The 26,916-nt window shown below is 35.5% G+C and overlaps 1 protein-coding gene across 1 annotated transcript; it reads left to right on the top strand.

Moving 5' to 3' along the window:
• Positions 1–49: 49 nt before the first annotated feature.
• On the top strand, positions 50–26,896 carry herc56.1 (HECT and RLD domain containing E3 ubiquitin protein ligase 56.1). The gene is made up of 24 exons (XM_068221727.2): positions 50–1,917; positions 2,037–2,151; positions 5,483–5,559; positions 5,636–5,857; positions 7,102–7,193; positions 7,295–7,425; positions 8,444–8,571; positions 8,684–8,754; positions 8,842–8,948; positions 10,538–10,597; positions 10,684–10,789; positions 12,703–12,892; positions 12,981–13,144; positions 13,236–13,310; positions 15,006–15,101; positions 15,187–15,270; positions 15,356–15,457; positions 15,829–15,972; positions 18,964–19,130; positions 19,267–19,330; positions 19,417–19,487; positions 19,700–19,883; positions 24,002–24,104; positions 24,186–26,896. Exons 1-24 carry the CDS (start codon positions 1,704–1,706, stop codon positions 24,395–24,397), a joined length of 2,979 nt encoding a protein of 992 aa, XP_068077828.1. The 5' UTR covers positions 50–1,703; the 3' UTR covers positions 24,398–26,896.
• Positions 26,897–26,916: the final 20 nt, after the last annotated feature.

Genomic DNA, 26,916 nt, shown 5'->3' on the forward strand with positions numbered 1-26,916 from the left:
ATTAATGATAATAGTAATAAAAGCAATAATGACTGGAGTAATAATTTCATTTGAAAATTTATTCGATAAGAAAGCAGTTTTGCATTGCCACAGTGGAATGAAACGCCAACTTATCCAGCATATGTTTAACGCAGCAGATGGCAACATCCATATGGAAACATCGATACACACTCATTTACACTCATACACTACGACAATTTAGCTATCCCAATTCCCCTATACCACATGTTTTTGGACATGTGGGGGAAACCGGAGCACCCGGAGGAAACCCACGCCAACACGAAGACCAAGCTGAATCATCCTCTGTTGATTGTTGCTTCGGCCTGACTTCAGGTAATCAGTTTTGGCCAAAGCAAACCATTATTTTTCATAAGTCCAATCTGACGTAAGTGAAGTCATCTTTGACTGCTGACCAAAACATTTTACAAGTAACTTTTATTCTAAACATTGTACCTTCTTCTTGAAGGAAAAATGACCAACAAAAGTTGTGAAGCACCAAAGGTGGCCCATATTACACCTTTAAGTTTACAAGTAACACTAATTAGGCTATTGTTGTTATCCCCAAATTTACTTTTTTACAAGAGAGCTTAGAAAAATCAAGAAACTCTGCATTATTATCATTATTATTTACATTTTTTTTATTATTCAAATGGCTAAATTCTGACTGAGGAAAGTTGAATGTGCTTGCCAGTGTGTTATTAGGCGTATTGATGGTTTGTAAACATTCAGGAAGTGCACGCAGCAAGGTTGCAGAAAAAAAACGGAAGAGCTTGTGTTTTTTTCTGCAACCTCACTGCGCACGCATCCTGAATGCGGTACAGAGTTTGTTGTTGTATTAGAGATAAATTATATTAATTACACATTATATATATTATTTACATGCTTTCAGCAAATTATAACAGCTTGTCACCTGGGGATAAGCACATTTATTATTCTGCAAAATTAACGTTAAAGTGAGCAGCGTTCGTCTGACAGGTCTATTTGCGGTATAGCACCCTCCCAATGGATATTGGATAAGACGAAATAACCAAGCATCCACCTTGAAATATACAACTATCATATCATATCATATCATATCATATCATATCATAACGTGAATGTACCTGATATAAAATGAGAACTGCAGAGTCAAGCAGACTGGATAAATTAGTGGTTCATTCCGCTGTGGTGACCACAGATTAATAAAAGGATTAAGCCGAAAAGAAAATGAAAGAATATTAAAAAGTGTATAAGCTAATCCCGCAATAAATAGTGCTTAAAATGACTCCAAAAAGCAGTATTTAGACCTCATAAAAAATAAAACTCCTGCAAAAAGTTAACATTTTTGAGAGAGAAAGAACCACTCCTTTCGGCTGTAACTACGATTGATATGAAAACAAAACTTAGCAACTTATCATGCAGTTTCAGCGCGTCACTCTTAAAGTAATATCATATTTTATATGATGGCTGCAAGCAATGCCTTTATGAAATACAGGTTTCACAGGGGTGTGAGCTGGAAATTCGCATGGTTTGCTTTCGTTTTCCTAACTGGCCATAAACGCGGAAGAATAACAAACATTACTTTCATTTCGCGGGAAGTCATGATGTCCTGAGTCAGCAGTTTCGCTCTCAATTTCTCTTTATATTTTGACCAGCGTTCATTCAGCAGTCAATGGTTCAGAGAGACGCTGCTGAAGTCTGAACGTTTCATCCTAACGGTGAACATGTTGTGTTATTGGGGAGCGCAGGTCCGGGAAGGATTCGGTTTGTTAAAACCTGAGTTGGTCAGACATGGAAACTGTGGGATTAAATCCATCTGTCCGAAATCAGCTGTTCAGGACATGTCAGCTGGAAAGAGCTTCGTTGGATTCATCCGGGAAGGGAAGGTGTCGGTACTGAGACTGCGCGGTAAAGACAGTGACCAAGATGGAAAACTAAGTATGATGAATGACACTGTAATCGCATTTTTAAAATATCATAATAATTAGTAAATATGTTATACGCTAATTTAAACTGATTAAGTTAAACTAATAAAAATATAATATTTTTTTCTGTAGAACATTTGCAGCTAAAGAAAAACACAATCAGATTGATTGTCTGTGGTGAATATGGAGCGGTTCTTCTTGATGATGGAGGAAAAGTTCTTATTATGGACAAATCTACTGAGTGCAGGCATGTAACTAATGCAGAAACTAAGTTGCTAAGTGTAACCGGCTGTAGTAGTACTGTACAGTAATGCTGTGTCCAAGTGTTTATAGGCATGACAGTGTAAATGTCCATAAGTATGATGACAAATAAGGCTGAGCAATATGCAAAAATTGTCACACCACAATACAAGTCATCTCATACTGATAATATAGCCTAGCCTTCACAGGTGTCAAAGTCAGTTCCTGGACGACCGCAACTCTGCACAGTTTAGTTCTAACCCTGTTTCAACACACTTACCTATAGGTTTCAAAGAAGCCTGAAGCACTCAGTTTTTTTGATCAGGTGTTTAATGGGGTTAAAGCTAAACTGTGCAGAGCTGTGGACCTCCAGGAACTGGATTTGACACCTGTGCTAAATCTTAATAATTTCTGTAAATTCAATCTGAAAGTTTATATATGTTGACCAAAAGGAAAGGACAGTTTTTATTCATTTATTTATTTACTTACTTTTACAATTTAAGTAGGCCTATATACACTACCGGTCAAAAGTTTTGGGGTCAGTAGGATTTTTAAATGTTTTAAAATAAGCTTCTCCTGCCCACTAAGGCTGAGTTTATTTTTTCAAAAATATATATAGTACAAATTGTGAAATGTTATTGCACTATAAAATAACTGTTCAAAGTAGTTTATCATTTCATTTAATTATTATTCCAGTGATTTTAATGTTGAATTTTCAGCTTCATTACTGCAGTTTTCAGAGTCACACGATCCTTCAGAATACACTCTAATATTAACTTTTTTTTTTGTTACTTTTATTAATATTTTTATTATTATTATTATTATTATTATTATTATTATTTTTGTTACTATTATTATTATTATTGTTGTTGTTGTTGTTGTTGTTGTTGTTGGTAATAGTAATAAAATCAATAATGACTGGAGTAATAATTTAATTTGAAACTACATACAGTATGTAATAAATAAGTATTTAATAAATAAGTATTTAAAATTTACATTTAACAAATGCCGCCTTGATGAACAGAATAATTTTCTTTAAATTGTTAAATAAAATTTATAATAATAATAAAAAAAAACTGACCAAAATTTTTGACCGCTATACACAGAAATGTACACATTGATATGAGATTATATTTCTAACTTTATTTAGAACTTTAGGGCAACTATTTGATTAAAAATATTAAATAATATTTAAAAAATGACAATAAAAAATTATGTATGGGTGTTTCCCAGTGTTGGGTTGCGGCTAGAAAGGCATCCGCTGCGTAAAACAAATACAGGATAAGTTGGCAGTTTATTCCGCTGTGTCGACAACTGATTAATAAAAGGACTAAGTTGAAAAGAAAATGAATGAATAAATAAAATGTTTTATTTTAATTTAAAAACTTTAAAACTGATAAATAGGTCCAACTTAAAAAAAAATTGCTAAATAAATAGCAACATGCAAACATTGTATTTTTACATGGCAACTTTCTCACAATACTAATATTGGTTACTATCTGCATCCCTGTTATGTAATGGCATGTAATATTGCGCTCATAATATAAATTATGCTAGAGTATTACCGTGAAGTGTATTTTGTGACACCCTGAAATAAACTATAAAGCAGGGGTGCTCAAACATTTTCATTTAAAGGGCCAAAAAGTTGATTGAGGGCTGTGGGCCAAAAATATGTACCAAAATCATATATATAAAAATCGTCATGGGTAATTTCCTACTTAATAAAGTAATATTTAAAAATAACTAGAAAATGTTGAGGGGCAGCACGGTGGCGTAGTGGGTAGCACAAACGCCTCACAGCAAGAAGTTTGCTGGTTCGAGACCTGGCTGAGTCAGTTGGCATTTCTGTTTGGAGTTTGCATGTTCTCCCCATGTTCTCGTGGGTTTCCTCCGGGTGCTCCGGTTTCCCCCACAGTCCAAAGACATGCTGTACAGGTGAATTGGGTAAGCTAAATTAGCCGTAGTGTATGTGTGTGAATGGGTGTGTGTGGATGTTTCCCAGTGATAAGTAGCGGCTGGAAGGGCATCCGCTGCATAAAAACATGCTGGATAAGTTGGATAAGATTAATAAAGGGACTAAGCTGAAAAAAAATGAATGAATGAAAGAATGAATCATTTAAGTTCAGCTGGCTTTTTAAGCTTAGAAAATAAAACAAATAAAAACGTTAACGTTATTTTTCAAACGTCGATATCTGTCAAAGGAATTCGCCCCAGCCATTCTCCCTCTTTTTGATGGGCCAAATCAAAGGTTACCATGGGCCAACTTTGGGTATCTCTGCTTTAAAACATAAAATGAAACGATAGAAAATGTATTTTGCCCTTATGATGTACAATATAATAATACAATATATATAAGTATAATAAGTATTGAACAAAGTATAATAAGTATTGAACATGTCACCACCTTTCACAGGAAACATTTTTTATTTTCATACGAAAGGCATCTTGAAGCTGCCATTACCAAAAAAAAAAAAAGGCTTTTTTTATAAAGTATTAAACACATTTTAGTATTTCAGTACATTTCTCTTGTGTCATTCTATGGTTATTGTGCATAACACATTTTTCTGGTTGGTTTTTATGTTTAGATTGTTTGGGTTTTTACCGAAATCTGGGTAAACAGCTCCTTTAGAAATATTTACCAGGAAAAATCATGACGTGTTCAATACCTATTTTACCCTATGTACATTGTCACATGGGTGAGTTGCCATTTCTATGTGGAGTTTGCATGTTCTCCACTTGTGCGCGTGGGTTTCCGGCAGGTGCTCTGGTTTCCCCCACAGTCCAAAGACTGAACTGAATTAACTAAATTGACCAAAGTGTACCGGGATCGGGATGTGTGCGAATGTGAGTGAGTATGGATGTTTCCCAGTACTGGGTTGCAGCTGGAAGGGCATCCGTTGTGTAAAACATATGTTGCAATAGTTGGTGGTTCATTTGACTGTGGTGACCCCTGATGAATAAAGCGACTAAGCTGAAGGAAATTCTTTTTTTTTTTGGCTTAGTCCCTTTATTAATCTGGGGTCGCCAACTTATCCAGCATGTTTTACACAGCGAATGCCCCTCCAGCTGCAACCCATAAATGGGAAACATCCACACACATACAGTATGGACAATTTTAGCCTACCCAATTCAACTATACTGCATGTCTTTGGACTTGCACCCGGAGGAAGCATGTCAACACGGGCAGAACATGCAAACTTCACACAGAAATGCCAACTGACCCAGCCGAGGCTCGAACCAGTGACCTTCTTGCTGTGATGCAATCATGCTACCCACTACGCCACCGTGCAGCCCATATTGCCCATCCCTAATGACAACATTTTTTAATGTCCCTACAGTCCTCTTAAAGGTCTGGAGAACAGGCAGGTGATTCAGATCGCATGTGGAGACCAGCATTCAATGGCGCTAACCAACGGTATTTACAACCATTCTGTCTTCTGACTGAAATGATCTGATTTGATGATAGATTTATTGAGCTGTTGGTCTTTCAGATGGTCAGTTGTTTGTTTGGGGCGAGAACGCTCTTGGTCAGCTGGGTTTGAGGAAAGAGCAGGCCGGCACTCAGTCTCCTCGACACCTCCAGAGTCTGTGTGGGATCCCAGTGGCTCAGATCAGCGCTGGAGGAAACCACAGCTTTGTGTTGTCTCTGTCAGGAGTCGTGTTTGGGTGGGGGGGCAACTCTGCTGGACAGCTGGGTCTCGGAGACACTACAGGTGTTTAATTCATCTTTATTTCTATAGCGCTTTTACTATGTAGAATGTGTCAAAGCAGCTTAATATAGAAGTTTTAGTAAATTGAAAATGTATCAATCCAGTTTTTAGAGTTTAGTTCAGTTCAGTGGGGTTTAATTTCACTGATGAAAGACTAAACACTGACGAGCAAATGCATCGTTGCGCAGCTCCACAAGCCTTAAACCAAGCAGTGGCGAGGAACAAACTTCACCAATTGACGAAAGTGAAGGAAAAAACCTAGAGCAGGCTCTTATCTCATACACAAACTGACCACTCAGGCACTTCATTACTTTTCACTTAAAACAGTTGGGTTATTAATAACCCAACAGGTAACTCGATGAGTTGTTTTGGCACCAACCTGCTGGTGGGTTATTTTAAGCCAATCCATTGAGTTGTTAAGGTCAACCCAAAGATTTGGGTTGCAAAAATAAATAATTTGTTGGGTTACTTTGCCAAAAAGTGGCTTAACCACTAATATGTCAAATATGTGTATCATGTCCTCCAAAAGAAACTGTAGAAATGAACACAGAGGTAGAGAAAGCGCTTTTATCCATATTTAGATGGACTTTAAAGCACGCATTGGTATTATCAAATTTAGAGTGCTGGTGAAACGGATATAAAAACACGACACGAAAAACATGAGAGATTATTTGATGAAAAAAAAAAACAACAACATTTTTATTTGTTAGCTAAAATAAACATAATGCAAAAACAACATTACGTACGCATATTAATACAGCTGTTCTATGTCAGTTAAATCAGTTGACTGTTGAAATGTAAAGTTTTTGACCCAACTGGTTGAGTTATCAAATAAATAACCCAAAAAAAGCTAAAAATAACCCAACAAAGCACCAAACATTTAACCCAAGTGGTTGAGTTAATAATAAATAACCCAATAAAGGTTTAAAATAACCCAACAAAGCACCAAATATTTTACCCAACTAGTTGGGTTAATAATTAAAAACCCAATAAAGGTTCAAAATAACCCAACAAAGCACCAAATATTTTACCCAGCTGGTTGAGTTAATAATAAAAAACCCAATAAAGGTTCAAAATAACCCAACAAAGCACCAAATATTTTTAACTTAACAATTGTGTTAAATAAATGACCCAACGTTTTTTAGAGTGTGATGGCACTTTTAAAATAAGTTTAATGACACATAAAAACCAGTATCACAGAATAAAATATTTTAGAAGTGACCAATACACTGTTTTTTACACAACAGACAGATTCGTCCCAACAGTTGTAAATAGTCTTAAACGAAAGAAGATTGTGTCCATCTCATGTGGAGGAGAACACACTGCAGCTCTAGCAAAGGTAGTATATTAAAATATGTTACATATTCATGTTTTAGATTTCACCAATATTTCCATCCGAATATACAACAAGCTGGACGGAAAAACGTTTGTAATTTTCAGGGAGGAACAGTGTTCACATTTGGATCAGGAGGTTTCGGTCAGCTTGGGCACAACTCATTTAAAGATGAACATCATCCACGACTGGTTGCTGAACTGTGGGGATCTAAAGTGTCACAGGTCACATGTGGGAGGTAAACTAGAGTCTTCAGTAGCTTTATTAGAAATAGGCCCACATGGAATCTGCGCGCCCAGATTTGCGTAGATTTTTAGTCCATCATTGATTCTGTTTATTTACTTGTGTGAATGTTTGTAAATTTATATTTATTCAGTTTTATTAATTTCAGTAATATTATTGACTGATTTAAAAATACTCAAATAATTCATTTACAATACAGTTTGTAAAAGAATATTTTCTGTCTTTTATTATATATCTTGGTCCCACTTTATATTAAGTGTCCTTAACTACTATGTACTTACATCAAAAATAAATACAATGTACTTATTGTGTTTATAATGTATTTGAGAACACTTGTGGTGCTTTTGAGTTGGGATAGAGGTTGGGTTATGGACAGGTTTGGTGGCATGGGTAGGTTTAAGGGTGGGTTAAGGTGTAAGGGATGGTCAACAGTGTATTTACAAATACAGAGATGTAATTGCATACATGTATTTAATCAAGCATAAGTACACAGTAAATACATGTATTTACACAATAAGTACATTGTAGAAAACTATTAGTTCCTGTGTAAGTACATATTAGTTAAGGCCACTTAATATAAAGTGGGACCGATATATTATATGAGAGACTTGCTTTTTTGCCAAATAACCAAGGATCTAATTTGTAATTGCATTGTAAACATTAAAAATAAGTTGTAAAGGTATTATTTTTTTATTTCATATATTAAGGTTTTAGTTACGATCCTCCCGAAATCATTTCACATACAGTAAATCCACAGATTTTTAACAAAATTCTATGCAGAAAAAGCAAAAAATTTCCACAGATTCTGTTTGGCCCTAGCAAAAGGCAATTCAGAACAGCTGAGTTGTAAAGCTGAACTCTCAGTTCAGAGTTCAGCTTTATTTACTCAATAATTTCCCAAGTGAATTATTAATGACATTAAATAGTGAAGGTAAATTGAAATTCATACGCAACTCTGAAAAATGGCTCCAGCTGTGTTCAGTAATTTGACTTTTCATTTTTTCTGCATTAAGAAATCACACACTTGTATCGACTGCATCACCAAAGCTGATCTACTCATTTGGATGTGGGATGCAAGGGCAGCTGGGAAATGGAGAACAGGTCAAGCAGTCTGTGCCGTTACCAGTAGACCAGCCAACTGGTGACTTGGTTTTGTAGTAGCATAGTATTTTGTATATACATATATATTATATATATATTTATACATTAAGTAGATCAGAACTGTAAACTAACTAAATGCTTCTCACACACAGAATATAATGACGAATATACAATTCAAAAACTTGTCGCGGGGGAGAATCATTCGTTTGCCTTGTATTTCAAAGTAAGATGGATAGTTTTCATTCATAAATAGTTTGAAAGATAAATCACTGCTACACTGTGATGATTAATTATATGTTATGTTTTGTAGGAACTTGGAAATGAGGCTAATCCAGATCCAACCAGAGGGATTATGACATTTGATAACGGAATGATTGAACAATGCGAGTGTGGAAAAGATCCACGGAAAGCGATAAAGTGAATAAATGGCATCTTTATACTCTTTTCACTTGTTAGAAAATATCACAAACAATAATAAATAAATGGAAAATGACAATAATACAAGTTACAATTATAATTGTAATGCACTCTTTTAATAATTTCTGTTTCATTTTAAAAAATGTATATACACTCACCGGCCACTTTATTAGGTACACCTTACTAGTAGCTGGTTGGACCCCCTTTTGCCTTCAGAACTGCCTTAATCTTTCGTGGCATAGATTAAACAAGGTACTGGAAATATTTCTCACAGATTTAGGTCCATACTGACATGATAGTATCACGCAGTTGCTGCAGATTTGTCGACTGCACATCCATGATGTCAACCTCCCATTCCACCACATCTTAAAGAAGTGCTCTATTGGATTGAGCTCTGGTGACTGTGGAGGCCATTTGAGTACAGTGAACCCGTTGTCATGTTCAAGAAACCAGTCTGAGATGATTCACGCTTTATGACATGGTGCGTTATCCTGCTGGAAGTAGCCATCAGAAGACCATGACCATCAGAAAAAGATGGGTACACTGTGGTCATAAAGGGATGGACAGGGTCAGCAACAATACTCAGGTTGGCTGTGGCGTTGACACGATGCTCAATTGGTACTAATGAGCCCAAAGTACCAACACCAGCCTAAACCATTGATACAAGGCAGAATGGATCCATGATTTCATGTTGTTGACGTCAAATTCTGACCCTACCATCAGAATGTTGCAGCAGAAATAGAGACTAATCAGACCAGGCAAGATTTTTTTAATCTTCTATTGTACAATTTTAGTGAGCCTGTGCGAATTGTAGCCTCAGTTTCCTGTTCTTAGCTGACAGGAGAGGCACTCAGTGTGGTCTTCTGCTGCTGTAGCCCATCTGCCTTAAGGTTGGACATGTTGTGTGTTCAGAGATGCTCTTCTGTGTACCTCAATTGTATTGAGTGGTCATTTGAGTTACTGTTGCCTTTCTATTTACTGGTACCAGTCTGGCCATTCTCCTCTGACATCTGCCATTAACAAGGCATTTGCAACCACAGAACTGCTGCTCACTCATTCTCTTTTCAGTCCACTCTCTGTAAACTCTAGAGATGGTTCTGCATGAAAATCCCAGTAGATCAGCAGTTTTCTGAAATTCTCAGACCACCCCGTCTGGCACCAACAACCATGCCACATTCAAAGTCACTTAAATCACGTTTCTTTCCCATCCTGATGCTTTAAGCCACTTCTATACACCTTTAAGTGACATTTAAAGGCTTAACTAGGTTAATTAGGTTAACTTGGCAGGTTAGGGTAATTAGGCAAGTTATTGTATAATGATGGTTTGTTCTGTATATTATCAGAAAAAATAGTGCTTATAGGGGCTAAAAATTTTGACCTTAAAATGGTTTTAAAAATTAAAAACTGCTTTTATTCTAGCTGAAATAAAACAGATAAAACTTTCTCAAGAATAAAAAATATTATCAGACATACTGTGAAAATTTCCTTGCTCTGTTAAACATCATTTGGGAAATGTTTGAAAAAGAAAAAAAATTTAAAGGGGGGCGAATAATAATTGTGACTTTAACAGTTTGTGTATATGTTCGCAGGGACTTGAAAAAAGTGTTCTCCTCTGCTGCATCTCTAAATGGAAGTTTTCTCAAAACAAGGTAAACTTTCGTTTGTTTTGGTACTTTTCCCACCAATGTATTAAAAAGAGACACTTAGATTTCAGTGTAGATGTCTTTCTTTGTAGGCATGATGGTCATTATCAGACGTCTGAAGAGTATTGTGGTTTGGATTTTGGTCTGGTTGAATCTTCCATTGCAACTTTATCAAGGAATGAAAGGCTTATCTCAACGGTATGGTGAATCCAATATTTGCTAACAGGTTGCACCTAAAAAATGGAGGTGCTTTCCTGTTTATTCTAGTGTGTAAATATGACTCTTTTAACTAAGTTTTTAAGGGAGAGACCTTTGATGGGTGTATGTACACTGAAAAAGATGAAACTACAATGTCTTTCATTCAAAGTAGTTTTTTTTATATTGAATTAAGTGAAAATACATGGTTTCTGATTTTAACCTTTTTTATTTAGTTTGCCTCTAAGCGCAAAATTAACCCCTATGAAAAATTAAAAGCATTGTTTTTTTCCTAAAAGTGATTTTACTTTAAAGCAGCAGATCATGTGACCACATGAAAAATATTGCTATTTTTGTTCTTTTAGTTTTTATGTATTTATGTATTATGTATGTTTGGTTACCAGCTTGACTGACATTTATAGTCATACTGAAAGATGTTTACCTCATTATTGAAGATAACTCAGGTCCATAGCCAGCCTATTAAAAGGGGTGTTTTTTTCTCCAATAAGTGGATTTTTTTTTGCAGTTATTTGCCTCAATTTTTAAAAAATTGAATTATGAGATTTAAATAGGCTGACATAATGGCACAGTAGGTAGTGCTGTCACCCCACAGCAAAAAGGTCGCTGGTTCGAACCTCAGCTGGGTCAGTTGGCATTTCTGTGTGGAGTTTGCATGTTCTCCCTGCGTTCTCGTGGGTTTCCTCCGGGTGCTCGGTTTCCCCCACAGTCTAAAGACATGTGGTACAGGTGAATTGGGTAGGCTAAATTGTCCATAGTGTATGAGTGTGAGTGAGTGTGTATGGATGTTTTCCAGTTATGGGTTGTGGCTGGAAGGGCATCCGCTGCGTAAAACAGGTGCTGGATAAGTTTGCGGTTCATTCCGCTGTGGCGACCCCGGATTAATAAAGGGACTAAGCAGAAAAGAAAATAAACGAATGAATGAGATTTAAATACTGTAAGTTAATGAAGCTTTTAGCACTATTTTTAGCTGAATTAGCTTGTAGGATGTTCATTATAACCACACTTTTTGATGTATCAGAAATATTTCCTAAAGATTTAAAATAAAAAAATATGTAAAAAAAAAAACTGTATTTTTTAAAATACAAATTTATTACATCATAATATCATTAGAAAAAATAGTAAGTTTTCAATTAAAAACTGGAGCCTATTGTCATTCATTAGGCAAATAACAAGCTAGCCAGCATATTAAACTTTCCTCAGTCAGAATTTAGCCTTTTGAATAAAAAATAGTTGAATAATAATAATAATAACAATAATAATAATAATAATAATAACAACAACAACAATAATAATAATAAAGCATTTCTTGTAAAAAAAAAAAAAAAAAAACAAGTACATTTTTAAAAATTCATGGATAACAACGATAGCCAAAATGGTATTCAATTTCATTTTAATATGGACCACTTCTGGTGCTTCACACCTTTTTATTGGTCATTTTTTTTGTTTCAGGAGTAAGGCCTAAGATTTTGAATAAAAGTTACTTGTAAAATGTTTTTCTATTTAAAAAAATACAGTAGTGAAAAATGTTTTCTTTTATGTCAGATTGCATGTTTTCTTGCACAGCTGAATGTTGCTCTGATTGAAAATGTTTGTTAGCATTGGCCAGAACTGATTAGCTGAAGTCACACCAAAGAGACAATCAACAGAGGATTCCACTTGTTCTTAAAGACTTTTTTGATGAGTGACAAACTGCAAGCTTCACATGTTTATGCCAGCTTTATATCTTCTAAACATGTATTTTGTTACTGTTTTGGAGCACACCACTAGCTAATGGATATCCTTAAAATTAACAGAATGAAACTAACTTCTAAAAGATATATATTTTTATTTCACGGCATCCTTTTCACACCTGTGTTTAATATCATCCACTTGTGTGATTTATTTTTTGACCTAAGGTTTTGAAAGTGCTCCAAGAGTCACTGTTGCCAACTCTAAATCCAAATCCAACTGGTGAGGAATCACTGAGACTCTATATTCTCCTGCCTGAGCTGATCAGCCATCTCAAGAGTGAACAAAAAGCAGAACTTACTGAAGCTCTGGCCTCCAAAATACTTAATCTAAGTCCTGCTGCTCTGAGAGTGTTAGGTAAAACTGGAAGATATTTAAACCATTCATAATATTGGCCTCGCTGGTCATAGCCTAAACATTTTTTCATTTTTATTTGTATTCTCAGAGATCTACTGGTCCAAACTCCCTGATGACTGGCTTAAAAACTTGGTTAAGTTATTCAAAAAGGCATCAGCTAAATTCTTTGGGAGGATCATTGTCGAGAACGTGAACAATGTGGCTAAAACACACATGCTAAAATTTGTGGAGATTCTTCAAAGGGTCTATCAGGTGCCTTTATTATTTATTAGGTCAAACCTTAAACATGTGACTGTGTTGTTTTGATGAAAGTAGTTTCAGTAACAAAGTTTCTGTTGTGAAGGTCTGCTGCAGCGCCAACAGAAATATCAAGAAGAGGTATTTCATCATTCATGAGGTCAACAATCTCCTAGATGTGGTGAGAACTATTTCTGCCAGTGGGCATCCTGTACATGTTTTATTTGTGGGAAGGAAGAGTTCAAATGAGGACTTTTTAGTAGCATTATTTAATAAATAAACAAATATGTTTGTTATCTAAACAAAACCTGCCAATAATTAACTAAACTGTAAAAAAAAAAGAAAAAAAAAAAAAAAGCTGGGTTCCAAACAATCAAATTGTGTTGGAACAACATAAGTGAAGTTTATTTATAAACTAATTTAGGTTATAAGTTTAAAAACTTAAGTTTAAAAACTTAAGTTTAAAAGTAATTTACTTAATTTTAAAATAGAAATAGTATTATGCAAAAGTATTGTAACGAGATATTGCACAATGTTGGGTTAGTTTTACAATACTAAAATGTCTGCATGAACACTTTGCATATGCAGGTGCGGGTATCAGTAATGAAAATGTATTTATTAGAAAATGCTTACCAAATGTTGATTAAAAATGCCTTAAATGTTTAGTTTACAACACCTATAGTTTTGTTTTACCAGTTGTTTTGTATTATAGAACTTAATAATTAATGTTTTTGAGTTTCTTTAAACATATACATTTAAAACATGATTCGTGGAAATTACTCTTAAAGTCACGTTGCCTTTCCAGTATTCTTTATTTTCATAGGTATTGTAATAAAGAAAGAGTTGTCTAACATTTTATGTACTTTTTTATGAGAACAACTGTGTACCTTCATTTCAATTGTACCACAAAAGGTACAGAACAACATTATAGGAGGCCTTTTCTGTACTATATAAGATACAATTTTTATACAAAACTGTTTCTTAAGGAACATTATTTGTACCACTGTGTACCCTTTTTTCTGAGAGTGTATGAAATATTTTTTTTTATTTTAAAATGTTTTAATATGTTTTAAAACAAAACAACAAAAGTTGAAAAATTGTGAAGCGTTATTGCACTATAAAAATAACTGTTCAAAAGTAGTATAATTTAATTTAATAATTTATTTCATCAATTTTAATGGTGAATTTTCAGCTTCATTACTCCAGTCTTCAATCACATGATCTTTCAGAAATCATTCAAATATTATTTTATTATTATTATTATTATTATTATTATTATTATTATTATTATTATTATTGGTAATAGTAATAAAATCAATAATGACTGGAGTAAAAAATTATAAATAAGTATTTAACAATTAAATTTTTTTACATTTAATAAATACTTCCTTGATGAACAGAATAATTTTGTTTAATTATTAAATACATTTATTAATAAAAAAAAAACTGTCCTCAAACTTTTCGGTAGTATATATATATACATACTGTCCGCGTTCGCGATGGTTTCCTCCGGGAGCTCGGGTACCCCCGCATTCGAAAAACATATGGTACAGGTGAATTGGGTAAGCTAAATTGTCTGTAGTGTATGTGTGTGAATGAGTGTGTATGCTTGTTTCTTATGGCTGGAAGGGCATCCGCTGCGTAACACATATGCTGGATAAGTTGGCGGTTCATTCCGCTGTGGCGGCCCCAGATTAATAAAGGAACTAGGCCGGAAAGAAAATTAATGAATAAACATCTAATTATTTTTTGACGTGACACAAAAAGAAATGAAGACTTCCAAAACACTTCCAAAACAATCATCCTTGGTTATCAGATGATACTTTCCATATTAATATGACTTTCCATATGACTTTTAATTCCCCCAAATCAACAGCTACAAACTATGAATGCAGATGTTAATAACAACTGGCCTTGGTTTAACCTTACTGGACAAATCCATGCCCTGGAGGCACAACGAAATGCGTATGAAGTGAGCAAGTCTTTTGGTCTTATGTTTGATTTGAATGCAATTTTTAGCTCAAGCAGCATGATGATTCAAATTGCGTTTGTTACAGGAAACTTTTAGAAAGCTGACATCATTTCCATGCATCTTTAATCTGGAGGCCAAATGTAGCTATATGAGGAACAGAGTATGGAAGGTAATTTTGCCTTGACTTAAAGGTTCCCTGCATATGACACCTGTGTCCATATTCATGATCACAAAGTAAAATTGTGTAATTGCAGGGTCGTTTTGAGCTGACTGTGAGACGCACAGCACTGCTAGAGGATTGTTTATGTCTACTAAACCCAGGCACCCAACAGCATCTCAGAGATAAATGGCTGTCGGTAAGCAACAAGAATGAGTTGCACACAGTACAGTGTTTGCATGTTTTGTTTTGATTTAATAACAAAGCAACAATTTAGTATGGAGGACAAATCCCTGCGGCTAGTTTCTTGATAGCTTGCTTCTTATCCAATTTTTAGTACTTCTAAAGCACATGTATTTATAATGCCTCATTCTGAATGCGTTTGTTAAAGCAATATAAATAAAATATAAATAAATAAAATGTAAATATAAACAAATAAATATAAATAAAATGTCAACCAACCTTAGTATAGGGAAGAATATTGCTTTGATAATCTGTCATGTTTGTGAAGGCTATTTATTAATTTCTTTTAATTTATAAGCTTTGGTATGAATTCATTTTTGGACACAGATTCTTTTCACTGAGAACGTGAGCAAAAGAACAGACGTCCACAAGAGGGACTTCTTTCTCAACGTGTTTAAGGAGCTTTGTGATCCAGCTTCTCAGCTCTTCATGTATAACGACAACGAAACTATGATCTGGTTCCCCGCGAAGGTAAGGCAAAGACTTTTTTTATTATGTTAAAGGTTTATTTGTGATTGTTCCCATAACTCATTTTTACAGGATTATAGAATTATAGCACTATATGTACTTTTAATATTTAGATTAGTTCAGTGAAAATAAAATAAATAAAATATCTAATGATGCAAATTTAGATTTTTTTATTTAAATAACTTTTTGTTGTTGTTATTAATTTATAATCTACATTTTTATTATGATTTTATTATGATCACCAAAGATTTAGCAGTTGCAGATAGCTGGAGAACTACAAATCTTTAAATTTATCGAACTACAATTCCCATCATGCCTGGCACTCACACACCAGTTCTAGATCAGATTTTTGGAATTCACTTAGTGACCCCTACTCATTGTCCTGTGACCCCCACTTTGTGAACCACTGTTCTAGATTACCTCTTGATTTCACACTCACAGCTGCAGATCATCCTCATTGGTTACTTGGACTATTTAAGCACCACAGCGACATTCATTTCTTGCTCAGTATTGTTCTGTGTTCCATGTTCTGTGTTCCATGTATGCAAACTATGTTTGCATAGTCTGGTTTTTGATTCTTGGTTTTTTGTATTGTGGTAGTTTTCTGCCTCCCCTGACCTTTGCATGTTTCTTGAACTACTTTTTTTGGAATGCCATTACTATTTATGTTTTGTTTAGTGGTGAGCTGAGTGAGGCTTCATGAAACACTGAAACAGGTGAAGCAAATGTGTCGAAGCTTCATAACGTTTTGAAACCCATGTCTACAGTGGTCACCTAGTGGTCATTTTGATGTATTGCTCCAGAGCAGCTTCAGCAAAGAAACGGTTAAGCAAATTGAGGAGTTAAACCCCATGTTGTAGAGTTGAGGTTTCAAATAATTTAGTGGAGTGGTGAGAGATCCAGACTAGCATGCAGAGATAATGGGTTCGAATTCAGGCTGGTGAAGGTATAGATTAGTTTTTAAATGCTCTGTTCTTGTTATGCGTTTTATTTTAACATTGGTCTGTAATCCAAATTAACATCTTGTGTATAAATATGTCTTGTTTTGGTCATAAAACATAAAGTAACATTATTAAAATACATCAAGTCATAATTTCAGAGTATTTTTATACAAGTCAGGATTTGAACTCAGTCCATTTGCCGCTCAGTCATTGTGTGCACACGCACAGTCCACTAGACTACATGAGATTGAGGTTTTTCTGACCCTGTCGTTCAAACGCAGATTCGCCACAGCTCGAAACATTTCTGAAATGGCAGATGTTTTGAACAGCTTTACGTGTCCTGGTGTTTCGAAACCAAGGTTCGAAACACTTTAGTCAAATGACCTTAGTGTTTCGAATCACCTTAGTCATGTGACCTGGGTGTTTCGAATCATGCTATGGTGCAGTATTTCGAAACACGCGTGCTTCGAGATCTCGACACTTTGTCAAAACCATAGACTGTAAAAAATATGGACGTAGTATCGGTGGCATCACCCATAGGTTTCTGAAGAGCGCAAATAAAGCTACAAGTGGGAGTAGCCAATCGTCGCTACTTTGTTCGCGCTTAATCGCGATAACCGGGAGATACCAAAAAAGACCAAGGAGGCAGCTACAGAAGCCTGATAGCATTTTGCTTAGATGACATTTTCTTTGGGAGAAACGCTTAATACTTCATTACCTGCAACTCGTTTGTGTTCTGACCACATGTGCTTGGTTGTGTACTATATTAATAAAGTGTTTAGTCTTTTAAAAACACTGCTGTAATACATTGAGCCACTAAACATTGTTCTTATGACGTTTTTCAACAGAAGGAAAACGCGAATTACTTCCAAACATTTTAAATATAGTCTGTGTTATTAAATGCAGGGCTATTGATGAAATCTAGCATAACACTGTATGACAACGCTTCAGACGACTGATCTAGAGCCTACAGCTAATCAATCTGTCAGATTCAGGAGTGCTTTACAGGTCTAATGAACATTTTAAATGATAAATTATCTTAAATAAAACAAATACATTTATAGAGATGGTATATGAGCAGATAAGAATTTCGCTCACTTAGGAGGCCACATAAATAGTTTATGAGCACAATTAAGTGCACAGCATGCCATATAATCTGTAATTGTAGGAAATAAATCTAAAAAGCAAACAGACTGTGTAAAGCCACATAAAACAAAACAAAAATACAATGTATATGCAGAGTTCAGCAGCTAATCAGCTGAAATGATGTGACGGTGTCCAGTGTAACCTAGCTGTCACTCAAGTGGCCACACCCTTAATTATGCAGACTTAATAAAAACTATACGGATGGGTTAGACAAAAATTCACATGAAGGGTAATATTAGCTTCTGTAAATACACCAAAATCGTTTTTGTACCAGGCTGTAAAAAAAAAAGTTCTGCTGTAAATTTGAACATCATAATAATGGGGTCATTAGAAATTTGCTCTATTTTGGAGCCAGGACTAACAGAGTTTTGATAAATTGCAGTTATAGCTACTTCCGTATTAGCTTTACGAGGGAAAGTGGGATTTTGCCGCATGGTCGAAATGTCATTTACACTATAGCCATCCCTAGTTTTGTTTTTGTTTTGACCCCTGCCTGCCTGACCATTCACTGAATAAAGCTGCACATGAATCTCTGTTCCCATGCCTTTATAATAGTTAGAGTTATCAGAACTAACAAAAAATACATGATCCAAATCTCATAAAAGATTGCAATTTCAAATAAATGGATTTTAAATCAGATTTATTTTTTGAAAATACAGTGAAAAGTAAACAGTAATAATAATAATAATAATAATAATAATCGCTTTATCTTTGTTTAATATAAAATGCATTTTGGCAAGCGATATAAACTCATCATTCAAAGTTGTAAAGAAATAAGATAATTCTCACTAATGCCAAAGTATATGTATACTGTATATGTTACATATATACATATATACTGTATGTTACAATCTGTTTGTTCATCATTATTTTCCTTTGATCTTTAACAATTATAATACCTCACCAGCTCACCGTGGAGAAGAAGAAGTACTTCCTGTTTGGGATTCTGTGTGGCTTGGCCTTCAACAACAGCTCTGTAGTCAATCTGCCTTTCCCTTTAGCCCTGTTCAAGAAACTTCTCAACATCAAACCATCTCTGGAAGATTTTATAGAGTTTAATCCAGTCCATGGCAGGTGATTATTTAAGTACAGTCAAATGCTACTAACTATTTATGTTCACTCTCTCTTTTTTTATACCAATGTGAGTTAAAATAGCTAATTGGTAGTGCTCACAGAATCAATCTAATGTTTTATTAAACCATGTTTTCAGGAGTTTACAGTACATCCTAGAGTACAGTAATGATGTTCTGGAGGAATCGTCCTTGCCCTTAACGGTTAGTTTGTCTTGTCATCACATGCAATGATGGTATAGTATATATTTTTTAAAGAGAAAGTGATTTAGGTTTTTGAAAATTATTAGATAATATGGAGTGGATCAGAGCTGGACCTGGACCCTGCTGAGCCAGAACAGCACATCACGACTTCTAACAGGTGAGAATTTTTTCAGATTACCCACAAGGACACAGTGTGTCTTGTATACCATCAACAAAAACACTGATCTTTCAGTTCAATTCATGTTTATTTCTATAGTGCTTTTACAATGTATATTGTGTCAAAGCAGCTTACATAGATGAAGTTCTAAAAAATTGACTCCAGTTTTCATAGATGAAATGTTAGAGCTTCTTTAAATATATCTTCTGCAGAACTAAGTTTGTGGATGAATATGTGGATCACATCTTCAATCAATCAGTGAAGGAGGCGTTTGAAGAATTTAGAAGAGGCTTCTTTAGAGGATGTGAGAAACGCTTGGTGGAGATGTTTGAACCAGAAGAACTGAGGGGGGTGCTGGTGGGCAATGAGGAATATGACTGGAATATACTCAAGCAGGTCTGTAACTATTAGCATATTCAAACATTTATTAGCTAATATGTTTTTGACTTACAGAACTCAGAAAAGGCAGTCTACTTGTGTATGATTAAAAAGGGCTGCCAATGACTTCATTTTCCAATAGTCTTTCATTTATGCAAAATGCAAATTTATGATATTAATATGTAATGAAGGGCAGCACGGTAGCTCAGTGGTTAGCTTTTTTGCCTTACAGCAAGATGGTCGCTGGTTCAAGTCCCGGCTGGGCCAGTTTACATTTCTGTGTGGAGTTTGCATGTTCTCCCTGTGTTGGCGTGGATTTCCCTTGGGTGCTCCGATTTCCCATGCGCTATAGGTGAATTGAATAAACTAAATTGTCCGTAGTGTATTAGTGTGAATGAGTGTGTATGGTTGTTTCCCTGTACTAGGTTGCAGCTGGAAGGTTATCCGCTGTGTAAAACATGCTAGATAAGTAAACTGTGGCAAGCCCAGTTTACTAAAGGGACTGAGTTGAAAACAAAAGAAATGAATGAATGAATGTACAGCAATGCTTATTAGGACTAGTACATAAAATGAATGGCACATGTTGTTTTAAAGGGCACCTATTATGAAAATCATCCGTTTTAAGCTGTTTGGACAGAGCTGTGTGTAGATATAGTGTGTCCACATATTGGTGTGATGTTAAGACATTAAGTCTATTTTTTTAAACTTCCTAACATTAAAATAGGATCTAAATCCCTCCCATTTTGAGGCCCACCGCAATGTGACGTAGTCGTAGATATGCGGTTTCCCCTCCCACCAAATTGATTGACAGCCGCGTATTAACATGTCTCTAGTAACGCGTATAATCATATCAACAAGACAAACATGTGCAAAAGAACTGGGATTAAAAGATCTGTTCAGCTCTCTGTGATCATCAACCATCATAAAATTTGATCAAGAATTTTACAAGTTTACAAGTTACTTGTTTTACAAGTTTAAAAACGTTTTTTGCTTTTTTGTAATATAGTAAGTTAAAAACGTTAAAATCGTTGTAATTCATCAGCATAGCTGCATGGCAGTACAATTATAAAAGTAGATGCTTCAATCCTGGTTTGTGGACATTAAAGGGCACCTAGGTTACCCCTTTTTTCAGATGTATTATGAATCATTTGTGTCTCCAGAATGTGTCTGTAAAGTTTCATCTTAAAACACCCATCATATATTTTATTATACCTTTTATAAGATTCTGTTTTAAACATTTTTGCACTGGGTGGCAGTTTTGCTGTTCTGCGCCTTTAAAGCTAGTCCTGTCCGCCCACCGTTTCTATGTGCCTTGCAGCCTTTCTGCATGCCTTAATCTCATCCCTCGGCTGCGTCAGACAACAAACAGACATAAAGGAAGCAGATCTCATGTAGTGTTTGTGAAAAATACTAGAGTTAGAACTTTACCCATGATTATTTGATGCATTTGCTGTATTAAGTTACAACGTCAATGTCGTTACAAAGTTCACGCGCACACACACAGACACACATATCCGGCACGGACACGATACGCACATACATACAGACAGCGCGTTTAGTTTTGCACTCTTTTTGCACGCAAATGTGACAGGAAACAGGCTTATATCCACTGCTGTTTGGGTATCTGTTATGCTAATGTACAAAATAAACCTGATTTAAATGCCATTTAGCATTAAATACCCCTTGCCGTACTATATGGAAAGTCAAAACAAAGGTTTAAATGCTAAAACGGCTAGCTATGGTCATGAAAAACCTGGAAAAGTCAATTAATTTTGACATGGCATTTTCCAGGCCTGGAAATGTTATGGAAAATCTTAAAAACCCCCAAAGTCATGGAAATTAGTTTAACAAATATCTGTATACTTAAATATGGGTTAGTTGTCTTCTGTCCATGGCCAAACTCATGCTCTCACATTATTAGTCTATTATCTAAATAAATTTGATGTATTTATAAAGATCATTTAAATTAAATAGATTGTTGCATGGGCGACGCAGTGGCGCAGTAGGTAATGCTGTCGCCTCACAGCAAGAAGGTTGCTGGTTCGAGCCTCAGCTGGTCAGTTGGCGTTTCTGTGTGGAGTTTGCATGTTCTCCCTGTGTTCGTGTGGGTTTTCTCCGGGTGCTCCGGTTTCCCCCACATTCCAAAGAGATGTGGTACAGGTGAATTGGGTAGGCTAAATTGTCTTAAAGGGCACCTATGGTAAAAAATCTATTTTTCAAGCTGTTTGGACAGATCTGTGTGTTGGTATAGTGTAGCTATAGCCGGCAGCTAGCTCTCTGCAACTCTCACATGGTCGCCCACTGAAGCTAAGCAGGGCTGCGCCCGGTCAGTACCTGGATGGGAGACCACATGGGAAAGCTAGGTTGCTGCCGGAAGTGGTGTTAGAGAAGCCAGCAGGGGGCGCCCAACCTGCGGTCTGTGTGGGTCCTAATGCCCCAGTATAGTGACAGGGATGCTATACTGCTCAGTGAGCGCCGTCTTTCGGATGAGACGTTAAACCGAGGTCCCGACTCTCTGTGGTCGTTAAAAATCCCAGGATGTCCTTCGAAAAGAGTAGGGGTTTAACCCCGGCATCCTGGCCAAATCTGCCCACTGGCCTTTGTCCATCATGGCCTCCTAACCATCCCCATATTCAATTGGCTGCATCACTGTCTCCTCTCCACCAATCAGCTGGTGTGTGGTGTGCGGTCTGGCGCAAAATGGCTGCCGTCGCGTCATCCAGGTGGATGCTGCACACTGGTGGTAGGTGAGGAGATTCCCACCACTGTGTAAAGCGCTTTGAGTGCCCAGAAAAGCGCTATATAAATGTAAGGAATTATTATTATTATTATTGTATAGACCGTCATACTGGGGTGATATGAACACACCCAGTCCTTTTTTTTCAATTTAACTACAAAAAAAAGGGTCAGCCAATTGGAGCTGTTTTCAAATCGATCGCACCATTACGTAGGTGTGCGATCCCCCCGCCCACCGAATTGATTGACAGCTGCGCATTAACATGTTCCGGTAGTCACGTGTATATGTCAACAAGACCAGGCAGACATACGCAAAGCAACTGGAAATAAAAACTCTGTTCTGTTCGCTAGGAACAGCAATCATCATCAAATGTGATTAAGAGTAAGTTTCACATGTTTAAAGTGTTTAAACAGATTATGTGTGTAATTAATTACAGCTTTACTTCAGCTTTACTTCATCAGCACAGCCGCGTGTCAGAACAATTATAAAAGCAGACGCTTCAATCCTGGTTTGTGAAAGTTAAATCAGGTTTATTTTGTACATTAGCATAACAGATATCCACACAGTACTTGAGGTTAGCCTTAACTAAACTAAGCGCACTCTGTCTGTCTGTCTGCCTGCCTGTGTGTGTGTGTGTGTGTGTGTGTGTGTGTGTCATCTGCGGTGTGTGTGTGTGCGCGGGCGCGCGCGTTAACTTTGTAACGATATTGTGTGTGACTCATCAATGCAACTTCACAATACTGATTAGTAAAGGTTAGTTCTTACTGTAGTATCTCACAAACGCTATGTGAGACCTTCTTCCTTTAAGTCTGTCTGTTGTCTGACGCAGCTGAGGGAGGAGGCATGTAGAAACAGTGAGCGGGAAAGACTCGGCTTAAAGGCGCAGTACGACAAAACCACCCCCTGCTGGAAATCAGTATAAAACAGCATCTTGTAAAAGGTATAATGAAAAATCTGATGGGTATTTTGATCTGAAACTTTATATACACATTCTAGAGACGCAAAAGACTTATATTAAATCTGAAAAAAGGGGTAACCTAGGTGCCCTTTAATGTATGAGTGTGAATGAGTGTGTATTGATGTTTCCCAGAGATGGGTTGCGGCTGGAAGGGCATCCGCTGCTTAAAAACATGCTGGATAAGTTGGCAGTTCATTCAGCTGTGGTGACCCTGGATTATTAAAGGGACTATCTGAAAAGAATAAATGAATAAAGATTGTTGCATGTTTTATGATATGCTGTAATAACTATGAACATGCATTGTTTTTCTTGTTATTTACCACGTTTAAGTAGATGTTACATGAAACATTAGGTCATGAAAATTTATTTGAAAGTCCTAGAAAAGTCATTGAATTTTAGTTGTAAAATGTGCATGAACACTGTGTATCTCTTTATGTACAGAACACTACATATGAAGGCGTATTTAATGCGGATCATCCAGTCATAATCTCTTTCTGGGAGGTGTTTGATGATCTGACACCAAATGAGAAGAAGTCCTTCTTGTGTAAGTTCACTGTATAGGTACTGTCAATTGAAAACTGTATGTTGTTGAAATCTGCTGAATTCTGACTTTTTTTTTTCCAAGTGTTTTTGACGGGGTTTGAGAGAGTGCCTATTCTGGGCATGAGCGCGGTGAAGATGAGAGTGACACATTTGGCTAACTCAACTGAGGATCATCTGCCAGAGACTCTCACCTGCCATTCTCTTCTGCAGCTTCCTAAATATGAGAAAAGGGAAACCCTCAGAGCCAAAGTTATTGAGGCCATCAGCCACAAGAGGGGGTTCTGGGAAGAATGAGGCGGATGATGCTCGTCTGAGGCACGTGTAGTCAATGATCTGATGACTTGATTCTGAAAATGTCTTAATAGTAAAAATTACTTTAATTAATATTCAGTTGAAGTTAGAATTATTATCCCTCCTGAATTATTAGGCCCCCTGTACTGTATATATATTTTCTTCAACGGAGAGCAGATCTTTTTAACAAATATCTTAACATAATAGTTTTAATAACTCATCTCTAATAACTGATTTATTTTATCTTTGCCATGATGACAGTAAATAATATTTTACTAGATATTTTTCAAGACACTTCTATACAGCTTAAAGTGACATTTAAAGGCTTAACTAGGTTAATTAGGCAAGTTAGGGTAATTAGGCAAGTCATAATGATGGTTTGTTCTGTAGACTATCAAGAAAAAAGGCGGGTAATAATATTGACCTTAAAATGGTGTTTAAAAATTAGAAATTGCTTTTATTCTTGCCAAAATAAAACAAATAAGATTTTTTCCAGAAGAAAAAATATTATCAGACATACTGTGAAAAATTCCTTGCTCTGTTGAACATCGTTTGGGAAATGTTTAAAAAAGAGCAACAAATCACAGGATGGATAATCATTTTAGCTTCAACTGTATGTGAGCAGTGTGTAACTAAAACATAAGGGAGAAATATTGTAAATGATATGCAGTAAAAACATTCGCCAACAGCGTCACAAACTTGTGTGGTTGGAACTACATCTTCAGACCTATAGTTAGGAGAATAGTTTTTTACTGTTTTGTGTTCTAATGGTATTGGCCTGTTCGTTTTTATGTTCATGTTTTTTAGTCTCGTGTGGACTTAAACCTAAATGCATACACACTCATGGGGACTTGTGTCAGTGTGGGGATCTACACAAATATGGTTATAAATCATAAAGAATAAGATATTTTAAAATGTGAAAATGCAAATTGTTTTCTTTGAGGGTTGGGTTTAGGGGTACAGTTCGTACAGTAGAAACATAATTATGTGAGTGCAATTATGTACATGTGTAATGTTGACAATGTTGTAATGTATGAGATGTTTTGTATTTATGAATTTAATTCAAAATAACTTAGCATATTAATAGTATCATTTATTATTTATTTTTGAAAATAATTAGATTTTTGTGGACTTATTTGTATAATAATAGAAATTATGGTTGTTCTTTTAAGTCATTTTCTATTTGTCAATCCAGTTATGGTGTAAAAATATATTTAACTGAATAAAGGTTTGGAAAAAGTAAAGGGTGAGTAGATGATGACTGATTTTTTTTGTTTGTAGAACGATCCTTTTAATAGAAATATCTACATAGAAATAGCTAACCTCGCAAAACGATTACATTTCATATTACATTATTGTTCATAGGTGGCATGGTGGCTCAGTGGTTTGCAGCTGGAAGGGCATCCGTTATGTAAAACATATGCTGGAATAGTTGGCGGTTCATTCGGCTGTGGTGACCACTGATAAATAAAGTGACTAAGCCGAAGGAAAATGAATGATTTATTGGGTATTTCTATGAGGGTGGTTTGGACCAATAAGGATTAAATCTTAAATACAACTATCTTAATTTTCAATCAAGGTTTATGTTATCGTTTTAAATATGTAAAGATGAACATGCTTACAAATAAACTATTGGTTTATATCCTGGACTTAAACTAACAATTTGTTAGCCTGTGTTTAAAAATTAATGGGTTTCCACACCACTCGATTTAAAATAAACCAAGCTGTAATAACAGCAGTAATATCTAGTAATGTCTAGTTAATCTCCACTATTTATTGTTTGTTAGTATGTGAAACTCTAGATTATTATAGAATCTTCCCAACTATGGGTTATTTTTACCCAATGCATTGGGTTGTATAATTTAATGTTATTTTTTCCCATTCTTGTATTACTATTACTACTAGTACTACTATTATTTTTATAATTATGGCTGTGTAAATAAATAACATACAGTTTTCAAAAATATTGAAAATGCTTTATTTCCATTTCATTTTATTTTCAGACACTTTTGTTAAAATGAATCAAGACTCAAAAACAATGAAGAAACAGAACAAAGTACAGACAGTTAGCAGCTGTGCAAGCAGGAAATCATGTGTTGATGGAGCAGAATATGGAGCTGTGACTGTCCAGCAGCTGCAGTAGCCTTCGCTTAATGTCCACAGTGTACAATACATTATAACCACATCCACACTTCTAAAAGATGGTCATGGATGGTGAAACGGATATAAAAAAACCGACACGGAGAGGTAATTCAATAAGAAAATAACAATATCATTGCATTATAGCTTAAATAAACTTAACTTAATAACGCAAAAACAACATTACGCACCCATAATACAGCTGTTTTATTTCAGTTAAATCAGTTGATTGTTGAAATTCAAATTTTTTAACCCAATTGATTGAGTTATTAAGTAAATAACCCAATAAAGGTTAAAAATAACGCAACAACGTACCAACTATTTCTCAACTGGTTAAGTTATTAATAAATAGCCTAAAAATGTAAAAAATAAAATAAAATAAA

Source organism: Danio rerio, chromosome 1 (genome assembly GCF_049306965.1).
Source record: "Danio rerio strain Tuebingen ecotype United States chromosome 1, GRCz12tu, whole genome shotgun sequence".
NCBI classification, from domain to species: Eukaryota; Metazoa; Chordata; class Actinopteri; order Cypriniformes; family Danionidae; genus Danio; species Danio rerio.